General features: G+C 34.8%; 1 protein-coding gene across 2 annotated transcripts in view; it reads left to right on the forward strand.

Moving 5' to 3' along the window:
- The window catches only part of LOC106877670 (uncharacterized), a 34944-nt gene extending 21910 nt beyond the window's left edge, over positions 1–13034 (forward strand). For both annotated transcript variants that reach the window (XM_052968729.1, XM_014926619.2), the window contains exons 9-12: positions 756–920; positions 1613–1742; positions 3090–3216; positions 7399–13034. In XM_052968729.1, coding sequence (XP_052824689.1) covers positions 756–920; positions 1613–1742; positions 3090–3216; positions 7399–9660 — 2684 coding nt within the window. In that variant the 3' untranslated portion in view covers positions 9661–13034. The remainder of the gene's footprint in view (positions 1–755; positions 921–1612; positions 1743–3089; positions 3217–7398) is intronic.
- Positions 13035–15832: the final 2798 nt, after the last annotated feature.

Consider the following 15832-nt stretch of genomic DNA (forward strand, 5'->3'; position numbering starts at 1 on the left):
GGTGGCAAACCCTGCTGTACTCTTTCGCCACAACTTTCTCTCACTGTTTCTTCCTGTTTCTGTTGTACCTGTATTTCAAAGGGCCAGCCTTGTCACACTGTGTCACACTGAATATCCCCGAGAACTACGTTAAGGGTACACGTGTCTGTGGAGTGCTCAGCCACTTGCACGTTAATTTCACGAGCAGGCTGTTCTGTTGATCGGATCAACTGGAACCCTCGACGTCGTAAGCGACAGAGTGCCAACAACATATATATATATAAACAGGCTTTCTTTCATTTTTCTGTGTATCAAATTTACTTTCAAGGCTCAGGGCTAAGTAGAAGACACTTACCCAAAGTGCCATGTACTAGGACTGAACCTGAAACCATGTGCTTGGGAAGCAAACTTCTTGACTATTTAGCCAAGCTTGCATTACAAGATTAATACTTTTAACTATAGCTATGCTTTATGCTAAGATATCTTTATGGATACATATCCATATATAATTAGATAATTATTTTGGTCCTGCAACCTCCTTGTTGGATAAGTTTTCCAGTGAAAACGATTGTAGGGAGATTAGAGAACTTAGCATAATGTTTGTCATAAAGTAATCTACCTTTGGAAGAGAGATGTTTCATTATATTGCCTAGATAGCTTTTAAAGAATTCCTGTGGGTGTGTGTTATTCTGTATTTTATTTTGTACTGAAATGAAATTACTTGATATGTCAATAAATAAATGTAATAATTTCTTTGCTTTTTCTTGTATGATTAGCCTCTCGAAAGAGAAGAAATTACATTCTTGACCAAACTAATGTATATCCTTCTGCACGTAAAAGGAAATTGAGATTTTTTGAGGGGTTCTTCAGACGTGCTTGGGTTATTGTACCTGAAGATGATGAATTTGAACGTAGGTCACTAAAGCGCACTGTTGAAGATGGTAATATTTATTTCATGCTTCTTTTATTAGCCTTACATTTTGTTAATAACTTCATTTTATAATCCACTCCTCTGCAAATATGAACATAAATATATATTAGTGTATTACATTACTTTCAACATTATATCAATGTCTTAACCTTAAAAGTTTTGGGTATTTTTAGATTTTTTGCCCTTTTTATGTGGGGGCTGCAGGTTTGTTAGACCTCAAGATGGGAGTACTTAAGTGTTTCTTGATCGGGAGTTAACCATACAATGGGGTTTGAATTGAGACTATGAAGCTAAATATATTTCTAGTTTGTTGGTCATTATCAACTTTTACACCATTGTCTGCATAGTGAGGATTAAATTAAGGGTACTCAAGACTGTAATAAGAGTATATTATAAACATGCTAGTCACAATTTAAAAAAGAACGACAAAACTTTTAAGCATTTTATAACTTGTCTTAATACTGTTGGATTTGGGAAATTGTTATGATAAGGAAGTTCTTGAATATCAGTCAGTTATGTTTTCGAGCTAATTCTGGAAATCCACTAATAATTATATCCATTGCCCTTCATGTGCAAAACTGGAACAGCTTATACTATCCTAAACACGATGCTTTATCATCAACCAAAATGTTACTGAAATGTCTCCAAATCTTTTTTGTTTTGCATTTGCTTTTTTTTTCTCTCCCATTTCTCTTACTCTAGGTAAACATGTTCCAGTTGAAGCTGTCTTGGAAATGAAAGCCAATTTCACTTTACCTGACGAGGACGATCCATTGGATTTAATTGAGTTTGTGGAGTTACCTAGGTTATCAGCTTCAACACTTGTGGATGGGTAGGATATATTACACCTTTAATCTATTCATATATCTCTGTTGTTACAGCTTGGTTTTTTCATATTACAGCTATTTGTTTTCCATGCTTGCATGTAGAGGAGGTAACCATGTACCTCTTCTATAGCAAGATACCTGTTTCTGTCTCTCTGTCACACTCAAACCTTTCATCATCATCATCGTTTAACGTCCGCTTTCCATGCTAGCATAGGTTGGACGATTTGACTGAGGACTGGTGAACCAGGTGGTTACACCAGGTTCCAATCTGATTTGGCAGAGTTTCTACAGCTGGATGCCCTTCCTAACGCCAACCACTCCGACACAAAGCTACTTCCTCCAATGACCCCTCTCCTCTCAAAGGATCTTTGTCTTGCAAGCTACTTGGTGACCCAGCCAGTGCTGGTGCCATGTATAAAGCATTCAGTCTACACTGTAAAGTGGTTGGCATTTGGAATAGCATCCAGCTGTAAAAACCATGCCAAAACTGACCTCGCTTGTGCTGGTGCCACATAAAAAGCATTCAGTCCACTCTGTTGGGTGCTAAATCAGACAGAAGTCTGGTGCATTCTTCTGCCTGGCCAACTCCTGTCAAGCCATCCAACCATGCCAGCATGGAAAGCAGATGTTAAATGATGATGATGATGATTTGAGACATTTGTTTTTACTTGTACTTATTGCTGAATTTTTAAAATCAAATAATAATCTAGATAAGTCAGCATTTTAATGAAAATCCCATTGTGTTTTCTCACCTGTCTAAAAAAATTAAAAGCAATTTCCAATAGTTTGTATCAAAGTGTAGGCATGGCTATGTGGTTAAGAATCTTGTCTCCCAAATATGTGGCCTCTCATTCAGTTCCCATTGTGCAGCACCTTGGACAAATGTCTTCTCCTATATCCTTAAGCCACCCGAAACCTGGAGTGGATTTGGTAGGCAGAAACTGAAAGAAGTTTGTTGTATGTATACATATGTGTGTGTGTGTGAGAGAGAGTACCTTTATCATATGATGGTTGTAAACATGTGGGACCTTGAGCAAGCATCTTCTATAGTGTTGGGCTGACCAAAGCCTTGCGAGTGGATTTGGCAGACAGAAACTGAAAGAAGCCTGACATATATATGTATATATATCTGCGTGTGTATGTGTATCTTTATGTTTGTGTTTTTGCCTTCAAAATGACTAGTAAATAACTAATTTAGATAACATTAGTGTTTCACCCAAAAATAATCTTGATTTGAAAGTGACCTGAATTTCTCAAATCAAAAACAAGGGAACAACAACCAAAATCTTTATTTTAACTTTACAATATTTGTGTATGAGTGGGTATTTATCTTCAATGTTTCATATTTCCAGCTACAGAAAGGAAGGTATTGAAAAACGACCTCCCAAACAACTGGTTTTTCGACATGATACAGCCCAAAAGCATCAAAATACTTCCACATCTTCATATTCAAGTTCAAACTTAGCTTATTCATTTCCAGTAAGTTCTTTATTATTTTTTCTCCTTTTGTTACATTTTGTTTTACCTGTAGAAGTGCATGTGTATGTGTGTGTGTGTGTGTGTGTGTGTGTGTTGTGATATAATTTTATACACGGGTGTTTATAGAAGTTGGTATTTTGGTCGTTAGAAATAACTGGAATGTTCATTAGCCAACTTATGGTTCAGCTGTTTAAATACTCATTTACTATACAAAGTGATTTGTTAAAATTCTTATGCAAAAACTGGTTACCTAAGGTTCTGGTTACACTTATAACCAATTCCAGTGTGGTGAACTGAAAGCTGTAAGTAAATATATTAGTAAACACTAGTAGAGCTTGGTTAGTAAACACTTAGTAGAGCTTGGTTGTAGTGCTCTAGCTTACCAGCTCCTGTCAAATCATTCAGCCTAAGACAGCATGAAAAATGGATGAAAAATATGGTAATTCTTCATCATCATTTAGCATTTGCTTTCCATGCTTGCATGGGTTAGACAGTTTGACTGAAACTAGTAAGCCGGAGAGCTGCACCAAGTCCCAGTCTGATTTGATATGGTTTCTACAGCTGGATGCCCTTCTTAATGCCAGCCACTGCAAGAGTGTAATGGGTGCATTTTATGTGTCACCAGTACCAGTTAGGTGACACCAGCATTGGCCATGACTGCATTGTTGGGCCTCCATGGGGCCCAACATTCTAAGGGTGCTCTTTACGTGCCAGGTACATGACATCAGCATCAGCCATGACTACAATCTCACTTGGTTTGACGAGTCTTCTCAAGCATGGCATATTGCCAAAGGTCTTGGTTACTTGTCATCACCTCTGTAAGATAAACAATTGTTGATCGACTTTAGTTTTCCTCAAATAGTCTTGGTAAAACAGATATAAACATATACTAAACAATTATCTGATACTGAATAAGATTTGACTATCATAATTTAAGTTCTTATCACCGGGCACAAAATCACCTCCCTCCATACCATTTCCCATCTTTGTTTAGGGGTTTATGTCCTGAAAGTTACTTGATGTCACTGGTGCTGCATAAAAAGCACCCTGTATACTCTATAAAGGGGTTGGTGTTAAGAAGGGCATCCAGCCATAGAAACTAATTCCAAATCTGACTGTAGAGCTTGGTGCATTCCTCTAGTTTACTAGCTCCTGTCAAACCGTCCAACTCATGCCAGCATGGAAAATGGACGTTAAATAATGATGATGAAAAATATTGTAATTAGACCACAAAGGTCTGGGTTGTAATCTCCTAGGTCAACTTTATCACTGGTGGCAGATCAGTACTTATTATTATGAATCCAGCTTCTTCCTATCCTACTGTACTCTTCTCTCTTCTCATGGCAATAGCTAGAACCACCTTACATTGTTTATATTTAAAGGAAAATAACAAAACAAAAAAAAAAAACAGAATTTTAGGAAATATTTTTCAATGTTCATTCTGTCCAATTTTGGTTTCATGGAAATACGAGCTTGTTGTTGTTTCTATGGTGTTTGATAGTGTAGATTTCATACTAGTTCAGTCAGCATCTTTGCTTTATACTTCTAAATTTACATATGACTCTACTGATAATGTAAGAACTATAATACAATGACTAGTTAAAATCTGAAATGTGTTTTTGTGTTGGGAATAAGCCTAACAGATTAGCATGTATTTGAGTGAAGTAACAGTCTTGAAAGAGTAATTTATAACTTAGTTTGACTATTCTATAAATACTTTCTTGGTTGTTCTACAAAATTGTCTTCTCTTGTACCTCCTCTTTAGGTTAAGAAGAGTGACTTGTTTTTCTTATTCTCATCCTATCAATGTTGCTGTCCCTTCTTGTTGGAAGTGTTTCTTTCTGTTGTATATACCTCGAACATCTGTCTTAGAGAACTCATTGTTTTATTTTCCAGATAAATATGTTTTTTTTGTTTTTTTTTAAATCTTGTGCTGATCATTTTTCTGACTTGTTTTAGGAAGCCCCTCATTAAATTTCCTTTTTTCCCCCCTTCTTTTTCTAACTCTCAATCACTAAGAAGTGTTTGCTTGAAGTCTTGCTGATGGTTGCTTGTCACTTGTTAGTGAGTTTCAATTTAAAAAAAAAAAAATGAAAGCTTTAATTTATGAAATGTAGTTCAACAAAAGAGACCAATTGACTAAGTATCAGGTTTAAAAAAAAAATAAGTACTGTGGTTAATCCATTCAGCTAAAAATATTTTAATGCAGTGCCCCAGCATGGCCACAGTCTAGTGAATGAAATGAGTAAAAGATAAAAGATATGAAATAGTTTCATTGTATCATCGTGCAGTGCCCATACCGTACTATGTAAAAGCACCCATATGGTACTACATAAAAGCGCTTGTGTCATGAAACCACCCAGCACACTCTGTAAAGTGGTTGGCATTAGGAAGAGCATCCAGCTGTAGAAACCTTGCCGATTCAGACTGAAGTTTGGTGCAGCTTCCCCAGCTTGCAAGCTCTGGTCATACCATCCAACCCATGCCAGCATGGACAACAGACGTTAAATGATGATGATAATGAATTCATCAGTGCAGAATAATTAGTTTCAAAAGTGTTTTGTTCCACTGTCACATTTTAATTATTAGGCAGTTAGCTGGCAGAATTGTTAACACATGGGACAAAATGCCAAATAATATTTCTTCCAACTCATTATGTTCTAAGTTCAAATTCTGCCAGAGTTGACTTAACCTTTTGGGGGAGGGAGATGTCAGTAAACTAAATAGCTGTCAACTACTGGAGTTGATGGAATCGATTTACCCACTCTTCTTACGAGGGCCTTGTGCCAAAATTTGAAACTTGATCTGTTTATCTATTTTGCTTCCTTATACAGCGTAGGAGTGGCTGTGTGGTAAGTAGCTTCCTTATAGGCGTAGGAGTGGCTGTGTGGTAAGTAGCTTGCTTACCAACCACATGGTTCCGGGTTCAGTCCCACTGCGTGGCACATTTGGCAAGTGTCTTCTACTATAGCCTCGGGCCGGCCAAAGCCTTGTGAGTGGATTTGGTAGGCGGAAACTGAAAGAAGCCCGTCGTATGTATGTATGTATATATATGTATGTGTATGTGTATATGTTTGTGTGTCTGTGTTTGTCTCCCCCAACATCGCTTGACAACCAATGCTGGTGTGTTTATGTCCCCGTAACTTAGCAGTTTGGCAAATGAGACCGATAGAATAAGTACTAGGCTTACAAAGAATAAGTCCTGGGGTCGATTTGCTCGACTAAATGCGGTGCTCCAGCATGGCCACAATCAAATGACTGAAACAAGTAAAAGAGTATACCTAAAGTTGTTTATAATGCACGTTCTTTGTTGGCTTCAAAATACTCTGTTCTCTTGTTAGCACAAGTAGAACAATACATTAGCACTTCTCCCTTGTTTCATATGAGTTTTGCTGCATATGAATTTCTGTGTAGATTTCCTTCTCTTTAACTTCATACTAAGTAAACAAAGTTTTAGCCTTATGCAAAAGATGTGCAGCTAACAGGTAAGTATCTTTGTTTTTTTTCCATGAAACTGAAGAGGAGCAGCTAATGACACACTTTTTTGGGATGATTTCTGAAGTGGTTTTGAATTCTACATGCTGCAAAGAATTTCAGTATTTATTGAATTTAAAAATCAGATGCAAAATATTTAAGAATTTGAAATATTTGAGAACATTTCTCTCATCTTTAGATAGGATATTTAGCTTGATTGAGTTATGTAATTTTTTTAGTTGTATGTGTGTGTATGTCAGCATGCATTTCAACAGTTGTGTTTCTTTCTTGTATGCTTGACTCTCCTTCAATATTTCATAGATTATTTTTGTCATTTTGGTTTGTGACACATCATTGACGATGTTTATAACTGTATTTAGATAAATCTTTGGTTTGGGTGTGGTATCATAAGGTAAGTTTTCTTATTTGCAAAGTTGTAAAGATTGATTGATAAGGGGAAAATTAAAAAAGATAATCTCGCATGATTCTACTTGAGCACAGTCTACATTTGTTCTTTACTTTGCAAAAAGAAAACCCATTTTAATATTTTTAAGAGAAATTAATTTTTGTTTGACAATTACGAAGTCTTTATTTAAGTGCTTCTGTCAGTATTTTAAAAATATTTTTTGTTTGTTGCTGTTGTTTTTACATTGTTTTTTTTTTTGCTTTTATACAATTCTCCCTGATAAGAACTGTTAAACTTTTCAGGGTCAGAGGAAAGTATCTGATTCCAGTGCTGCAGTATTTACAGCAGCTGTTACTGCTGCTTCAATCCAACCAGTGGCAGCTGATAACCCTGAAGGGGTCAAAGTCGAAAGTGGGGTAAACAAAAGTCAAACAGACAACGTTGGTTTAGCAACAGGAACACTCTGTGGGAAAGATTTAAGCCAAGTTGTGAAACAAGAACCAATTGAGAAAGATGTCAATAATAGGAACAATAGTGGTAGTGAGAAAACTGAAGTCAGAGACAAGCCTAACAACAGTGATGGAAGCCTACAACAGATTTCTGAACAAAATCCTAATAGTAGTTCCTCTCAAACTCAGAATTATGGCTCTCAGGGCCACGATAGTCAAAATAAAGTTACTTCAAATTATGGGGCTAAGTCAGATGATAAGTCACGGGATGTGAATACTTCAAGGGATAAGCCTCGAGGCAGAGACAGGTCTTGGGATGATCACAGTAGAAGGAGCAAATCTAGGGACAAATACCGAAGTAGAGATAGATCTCGAGATAGACGTGGCAGAGATAGGTCAAGAGAAAGAGATAAGAGACATGATAGGTACAGGTCTCGTGACAGGTATCGTAGCAGGGATAGTTCTCGAGACAGATACTACAGTAGGGACAGATCTCGAGATAGATATCGAGACTCATATAGAAGTAGATATCGAGAAAGGCATCGATCTAGAGAACGGTCTTACGATAGCGACAAGTATCAGAAAAGAGATTGGTCTCAGAACAAATATGATCATGACGATTGTCATTCATTTAATGCTGAAAAGCAAGACAATCAATCTTATGATGAACCATACACATACAAACAAAGCACTGAAGGCAAGGAGGCTGCTTTTGCTGTTGAAAACCAAACTCCTGGCGTAACATACCAATCTGGCTCAAATTTGCCACCAAGTACTGCTTCTGTAAACAAGGAGCAACCATATGGTTTTAATTCTAGTAACGTTGTTGAACCTTTCAAAGAAACAAACAAATCCAGTGGAAATGACTTCAGGGAGCTTTTTGGAACTCGTGATGTTGATTATAGAGTCCCTTCTTCGTCTTTGACTTTGAGTAATCAAGGTCCTTCCTCTCTAAACAACCAAACTAATGTCTCCACAGATCTTTCTAAATCTGCTGCCAAACAACCATCACATTTTGCAAATAACAGTTCTATTAGTAATCCTCAACAATGGCAGACACTGTCTGGTAATTCTTCAAATCCATTAAGCTATGATTCTGCTTATCGGCCGACTCAACAATTAGATTCTAGTGTGTATGGCAGCCAGTTTACGTCTACAACTCCTAAAAACTATGTTGAGCCACATAAGAACAGAGAATATTGTGAACCACAAAATACCGACATCAGAACTTCTGTACAGGGTTCTAATTATAATACTGTCTTTTATAACAGAGAATCCTCAAATGAGTCTGTGGGAGGTAACGCTTTCCAAACGCGAAAAATGGATTATTCTTCTAATGTGAATTCTCTTTCTAAAGACAACAAGGCATCTGGCTTCTCATATGAATACCCTACTGCTGTCAGCTGCCAGTCTCAGACCCCACAACAGATTAATCAAACTCTTCCGCAATCGTCACAATCATCAATTGTCAGTAATAAGTCTGCTTACAATGATGCTACCCCTGATAATATTGCGTTTCCAGCTGTAAAGGACTGTGATCTTCGGTTTAATCAGGATAGGAATTATATGTCCTATCCCCCTCCATCAATATCTGCCACTGAAACCTTGACCAGGAAAGAAGTGTTGCCGGATAAAGCTGCTGCTGTTCCAAACAGTTCTTCCACACCCAATTTACCACCAAATAATAGGGAAACCATACAAGACAAAATGTTTGATAAAACAGGAACCAATGCCAGCCAGTATGGAGGGCAGGCAAGTTCAAATAACTGGCAAGCAACTTACAATACAAAACCTGAGTGGAATAATAGAGGCAGTTCTAGTTCCCTACCAACATATTCCTCTGATACGGTTGCTGGAAATGTGTCTGGGAAAGAAGGCCAGACATCCTTTCTTTATAATTCAAATAAGGATTGTCCACCACCAAATTTTAATATAAACCAGTATCCAAATTTCTACACTCAAATGCCACCTTCTAACATGTGGCAGTTACCTCCACCTACACAGGCCCCATTACAAGGCCTACCTGGATTTATGCTGGGTACAGAAAATCATTTAAATGCTTCTCAAAGCTTTCAAGGAAGTCATTTGCCTCCACCAAATCCTCCTAGATTCTGAAATTGTCATTTCAGTTCCTCCATTATTTTTTTTTTAATTTAATTTTCCCATTTATATTTTTATTTTGAACTTTCACATAGAGCCATCTACAAAAGGTAAGATTTCTTTTGTAACCCCATTGTATTTTAAAAAAACAGAAATAGAATTCTAACAGTTGCCACAAAAAGAATATGGTGAGATATTTCAGTTTCTTTAGATAAGTTTGGTATTAGTTATCAATAGTCAATTTTGATATTTCTCCTGTATCTAAGGTTAGATCATTTATTTTTCTTTCTTTTTGTTGTTGTTTTATAAGGCTGTATTATAGCACAAGAGATTTGTTTCTATAAGTAAAGTCACTAAATAAACAAGTGACTGCATCACAGCTAATGTTCAGTTCAATCACAGAGATTATATAAGAATAGTTCTCACACCCGGGCTAAAGATTTTACTACCTTGAGAAAATATTACTCATTAAAAAGCAAAACAAACCCAATGCTGTAAAAAATCTTTCCATCCTTAAATGCAGAAAGCTCTAGAAAAATCTTACATAGCTTTCTATATAAGTGTAAATGTTAAGTTGTTCTACTTTGTTGTCTTCATATATAGCTGTCATAGGCTCCCCATTTACCAGTATTAATAGTAGTCTGTCTCAGTTGGTGTTTTCATTCCAAAAGAACTAAAATTTCTTCTTTTTTCTCTTTCATTGAAATATTTTGAAATGATTTTCAATAAAATAATCATGCAAAATTTTACAGCAAGCCACTTGGCAGTAAACTACTTGAGAAGTAAAAATAAATAGTTAAACAATCAGAAGCTAGAACTTAGTTAATGATTAGCATTGATAAGAAATACCTCTTAATTTAAAGAAGGCAACTATTACTTTACTTCATTCACATCCTCTGCTCCCTCACCTTTACTACCACCACTACTACTACTACAACATACTTCACCCTTCATTTTATTGATATAAAGTTCATCAATCATGTATGAAGTTTATGAACAGAAGAATTAAAGCACACAATGTCTAAATGTTGTGAAAAATTAAAAAAAAAATTGAACAATATATAGTCTATAGAGAGATACCTTGTACAGCTATAAGGTCAATGCCTATTAGAATTTAGGTAATTTCCATGTATGGATTTCAAATTAAATTGTCCTCCCTTGTTATTGAATTGTTAGTCATTGGATGACATCAGCTTGACAGAACTGGTTTTTGAACTATTTTAACTTTCCAATGCATTTTGGTGTCGATAATACATGTATATATATATATATATATTGGTTGCAACACACACTATTCTTTTGTTAGCACAAGGAGAGTTTCCAATACTTTAAACACTTGCACCTTGCTTCAACTGAACCCTATTGCATATGCATTTCTTTGTAAAGTTCCTTTATTTCAAGTTTGACTTTTTTCTTCTACTAAGAAAACAAAATATTTAGTGCATTCGTTTTTGAAACTGAAGTCACTTATTGATATACATAGCCAAACTTTAATGGTTATCATTGATACAAATAGCATTGTAAATAGTCCATTGCATTTATGTTGTCAGTCAAGGTGTTTTTAATAAATTATCAGTACAGTGAACGACAAGTTAGTGTACAAATCACTGTGGGTCATTTAAACTTAAAAACTAGCTATATTTCTAGGAAAGTGGAGCGCTAATCATTTGGAGCTATCTAATATTTATTTAAGATAAAGGATGTTTAGAAAGAATTTAAAATTATCACTAAGGTTTGATAGTAATTTTTGTACTTAGGAATTTAGTTACATTCAAAAGATTTCTCATATGCATTTTGAAGCTGTAATTAAAGAAATTCTGTAATGAAGCATTTAGAAAACCTCATACTTACAGCTCATTGTAACAACTCAGATTACAGTTTAAGAATTTAGTCAGTCTCATTGTAACAACTCACAGTTATGTTATGATTTAAGAATTTAGTAACAAAAAAAAATTGTGTATAGTTTAGAATAAACTGAATGATTGAGATTCACACCAAAAGACAAAAGTATTGGTTATAGTAAGGTTGTAGATGTTTCATGCGGTTCCAGTTTGAATTGTTGGTAGAATTTTTACTTAACTCAAATTTCACAGAAATCTTTAATTATCTTTGCATTATTAGGTTCAATGAAGGTTGATATTGACCAATAATTTGTTAGTGAGCATTTTAGAAACTCCCTCTCTACTCTATAACTGGACAGAAATTTGATCAGTCAGATAAAAATGACAAATTGAGTACACCATGTGGACAGCTAATATGCAGCCATCATCATTGTGGACAAATTTCAACAACACCAACGAAGTTTGTCTTCATTCAAGTTTTCAAACAATATTAAAATTATTTTCTTTTCAACATGCTTCAAATCAAAAAGTATCCCACTAAGGTGCACCTCACATAACTTTTGCTTGTACCTTCCTTACTTTTAAAACCTACAAATTTCAGGGTTATGGCCTATGACCTATATTGTTTTGAGCCATAAGCTTGTTCATTCACATCCTGCCATGAAGACTTTAAAAAAAAAAATTTTTTTTTTAAAGAAATTAACTAAATGTCAATAAAGTGACACTTCTGTGGAGAAAACCACCTAAAACTACTGCATGAGGTATGTTGAACTAAATTTTTAATCCTTTGAATGCTGGAAGTTTGCAGATTGAGTCTGCAACACACTTCTCAATTCTTAGCCTCACGTTGTTCCGTTACAGGATTTACATTATCGTAACTTGTTAGTGTAGTCAGTAGAATGCTGACAAGATGCTTTACGATGTTTGGTACTTTGTGCTTTCAAAATCAAACCCCACTGGTACATCCATCCAAGATCAGTTAGCAGCTTCTTTCTACCAAAGAAAAAAAAAAAAAGGTGACCTTGTACTTAGTTAAAAGAGGAATATATCAAACTTTTACTAATACCTAATATGATTAATATTATTTTACTGCGCTTCAACAATCTGAAAATTTGAGCTTATCCATTCAGGCAATCATTTATCATCTTAGTTTATTTTTTTATTTGATTTGAAAGTGAATTTTTAGGACATGGGTCAGTTTCTTATCAAAGTTTAAAGATTATTTTACTTATTCAAGCAGCAGTTGATATATGAAAATTGAATCAGTCTTACATGACAGTGGAAACGAAGTAGCTGGATACCTGAATTATGAGCTAAATAATTAAAGCAATTTATTCTGACCATCTGATGGACCAGTTTAAGTGCATCATCCCCAGTTTGTTATGATTTAATTGGAATGCAGTGTTAATAATGTAGCCTATGATTGCTGTTTCAAAGAAGGATTTCTTTCATGGACCAAGATTCTGTTTTTGGAAGTTAGGTGTACTTGGAAAAATAAAGTTGATTCCGACAGTATTTGAGCTGAGAACAATGAAGCAGTGAAAAAGATATGAATTTTTATCTTCAATTTTACATTTATTGTTACACTATAATGTGACTCCACTCAGTGTTGTTGAGTTTGCATCATTGTATTTGCTAAAAATTCCCCCTGTTTACATTTGATATAATTAATCTAGCAATAGAGTTCATGTCAGTGTGGTCACCTGAAAGAATCAGTGAAATGAACTTTTTTTTAACCAATTTCAGAAGAGACCGCTGTGTTCAAAGTAGCACCAGTTTGTAGTAATATTTGATTCATCTACTTTTAGTGATTGCACTTACTATCTTGACACTATATTTGGATTTTCCTACAACCCATAACTTGACATCAAATAGATTAATGATACTAAAGCTTCTGATGTTAGATATACATATATTGTATTCTGTAGGTGAAGCATCAGATAAACATGTTTAATATTTGAAAACCTAAAAGACTTTCATGATAGATATATTTATATACAGTTATTCAAAATTTGACTTCCTATGTTATATGATTGAGCTAATTGGATATGATGTCTTCTGTAACTCTTTTTTATGATTGGTTAATATTTGAAAGATTAATCCTACAAAGTCCAAAGAAAATATTGAAATTTATTTGTTAGGAAAGCTACATATCTTGAATGCATTGTATTACTGTTACTTTTCATGATAGTTTTCCCATGCTATCTTGAGACAATATATATTGACATCTTGAGACAAGGTGTCAAATTTATACATTTGAGGAATCACCGTGATTTCTTTTCTTTTTCTTTACGTACAGAAGGATATTGTATCAACAAGCAATCACCATGTAATAAGGATGATAGCAATGTTTTTGCCTTGATAGATTGAGTCAAGAACACAGCACTGTTTCAGGTCTTTATCTTACTTTTTTTTTTTTTTACTTTACAGTGTTATACCTAAACTCAGTCTTGTTATTTAGAATATTTCTTCTAACTCAACAGGCATACAATTGCATTCATAAATCACTGTTGTATTATAATTGCTTATCACCTAGATGAGATAAGGATGACTGAGACTAACACAGGAACCACTTTATCATGAAGCTATGCAACATTAATACTGGCACCTTCTAAAAATAATATTAGTGAAAAAGCAAAGAATTTCTGACACATGTATGAAAAACTTAAGGTGTTAGCTGGATTGAGCTACTGAAGACAGTGAAGCTAAATGTAATGGAAACAATTTTTATTAAAAAGAATTCCTATTTAATGATATAATAATATCTGCATGAGGTATGGCTTTGTGGATATGAAGCTTGCTTCATAAACTGCATTACTACTTGGTTTTGTGCTGCACTTTACTGTGTAGCACCCTAGACAAGTGCCCTATATTATAAACCTTAGATCAACTAATGTTTTGTGGGTGGAAATTGGTATGGAAGTCTTAATGTTGGCGTTTCACAGTTTTCTTTGTTACCACCTGAATGAAGCAATGATGCAATGTATATTTTCCCTGATAACCCATCTTGCTCTGCATTTTCGAAGACTAGTAGAATAAAAGAAAGAAAAAAAAAACCCACTTGAAAAAACAGAGATTGGTAACAGCAAAGACATCCAGATGCTTAAAAGAATGCTGTAAAAGTCTTCGTTGAACCTATTCTAGCATGGAAAAACCAGATATAAAATGAACAAACAAAACTATTTCAGCTCAATACTGCATTGGCATTTTACTGTTTGAAATTTAGCTATGACCAGATTAAGATTAAAATATTAAAAGCAAACTTGATTTATTCTGTATTTGAGAGATCACATAAGTAGCTATCAAGTCCAAGATACACACCTATACATTTAAATTATACACATTTCTGCTCTTTAATTCATGTTTCATTTACAAGCTTCCATATTACAAAATCAAATCTACCAGCCATATTCTTTAACCTTGTTAACAGCGATTGAACAGCTCAATGAACAAAGCATTTCATCAGTAACCAACCTGTCTTGTAGTCGTTGGCAGTGTATCTATATCTACATTATTCAGTGTGTCCTTTTCTTTTTTAAGACTGTAGGGTATGATTTAAGAGAAATTTTCTTTCTATTTCTAGCAGGACAGGCCTACACATAATTGATGTCTTGTTAACATCAAACTCCTTTTGATGCTAAAATGTATTTTCCTTCAGTTTTTAAAATCCTTAATTGCTCTGGTAAACTTCATTCAAGCATTGAGGACAGTGTTGGCAATAGAAGAGGAAATAAGTAATGAAATTAGAGAGAATTAGTTTTTTAATTGAAAAATAATTATCTATTGTTTACCATGTACCTTTCATCACATTTGCTAAAATTAGTAAGTAGATCTCCCTCAGATACTTTCATCTTAAAAGGAAGGACATTTTGGATGATGTAGTTCTAGATACATATAGCCTGATGGTAGTAATTGGGATACATGGTCACACAACACTTAGTCATAAGTTCACTCAATCTGGGTCTCTGAGTTTTAACTAATGTAGACAAATTGATTCACTGATAACAGTGAAATAGTGATGAAGAATTGCCATTAGTGTGGAAAATGAAATTTTAAAATGCCATTTAATCTTTGATTTTGTATAGGCACAAGCATCGCTGTGTGGTTGAGAAACTTGCTTCCTAACCATGTGGTGTCTGGCAGGTATTTTCTATGTTAGCCCTGTGCCAACCAAAACGTTTTGAGTGGATTTGGTAAATGGAAACTGAAAGAATCATTTTGTGTGTGTGTGTGTCATTTGTCTTTGACATCATGATGGTAAACAAGCATCACTATCATACAAGCAATGTTGATTGTTTATAGTCTTCTGTGAAGACATGTACAGCCACAGGGAAATATTACCTTGG

The sequence above is a fragment of the Octopus bimaculoides genome, chromosome 6 (genome assembly GCF_001194135.2).
Source record: "Octopus bimaculoides isolate UCB-OBI-ISO-001 chromosome 6, ASM119413v2, whole genome shotgun sequence".
Taxonomy (NCBI): Eukaryota; Metazoa; Mollusca; class Cephalopoda; order Octopoda; family Octopodidae; genus Octopus; species Octopus bimaculoides.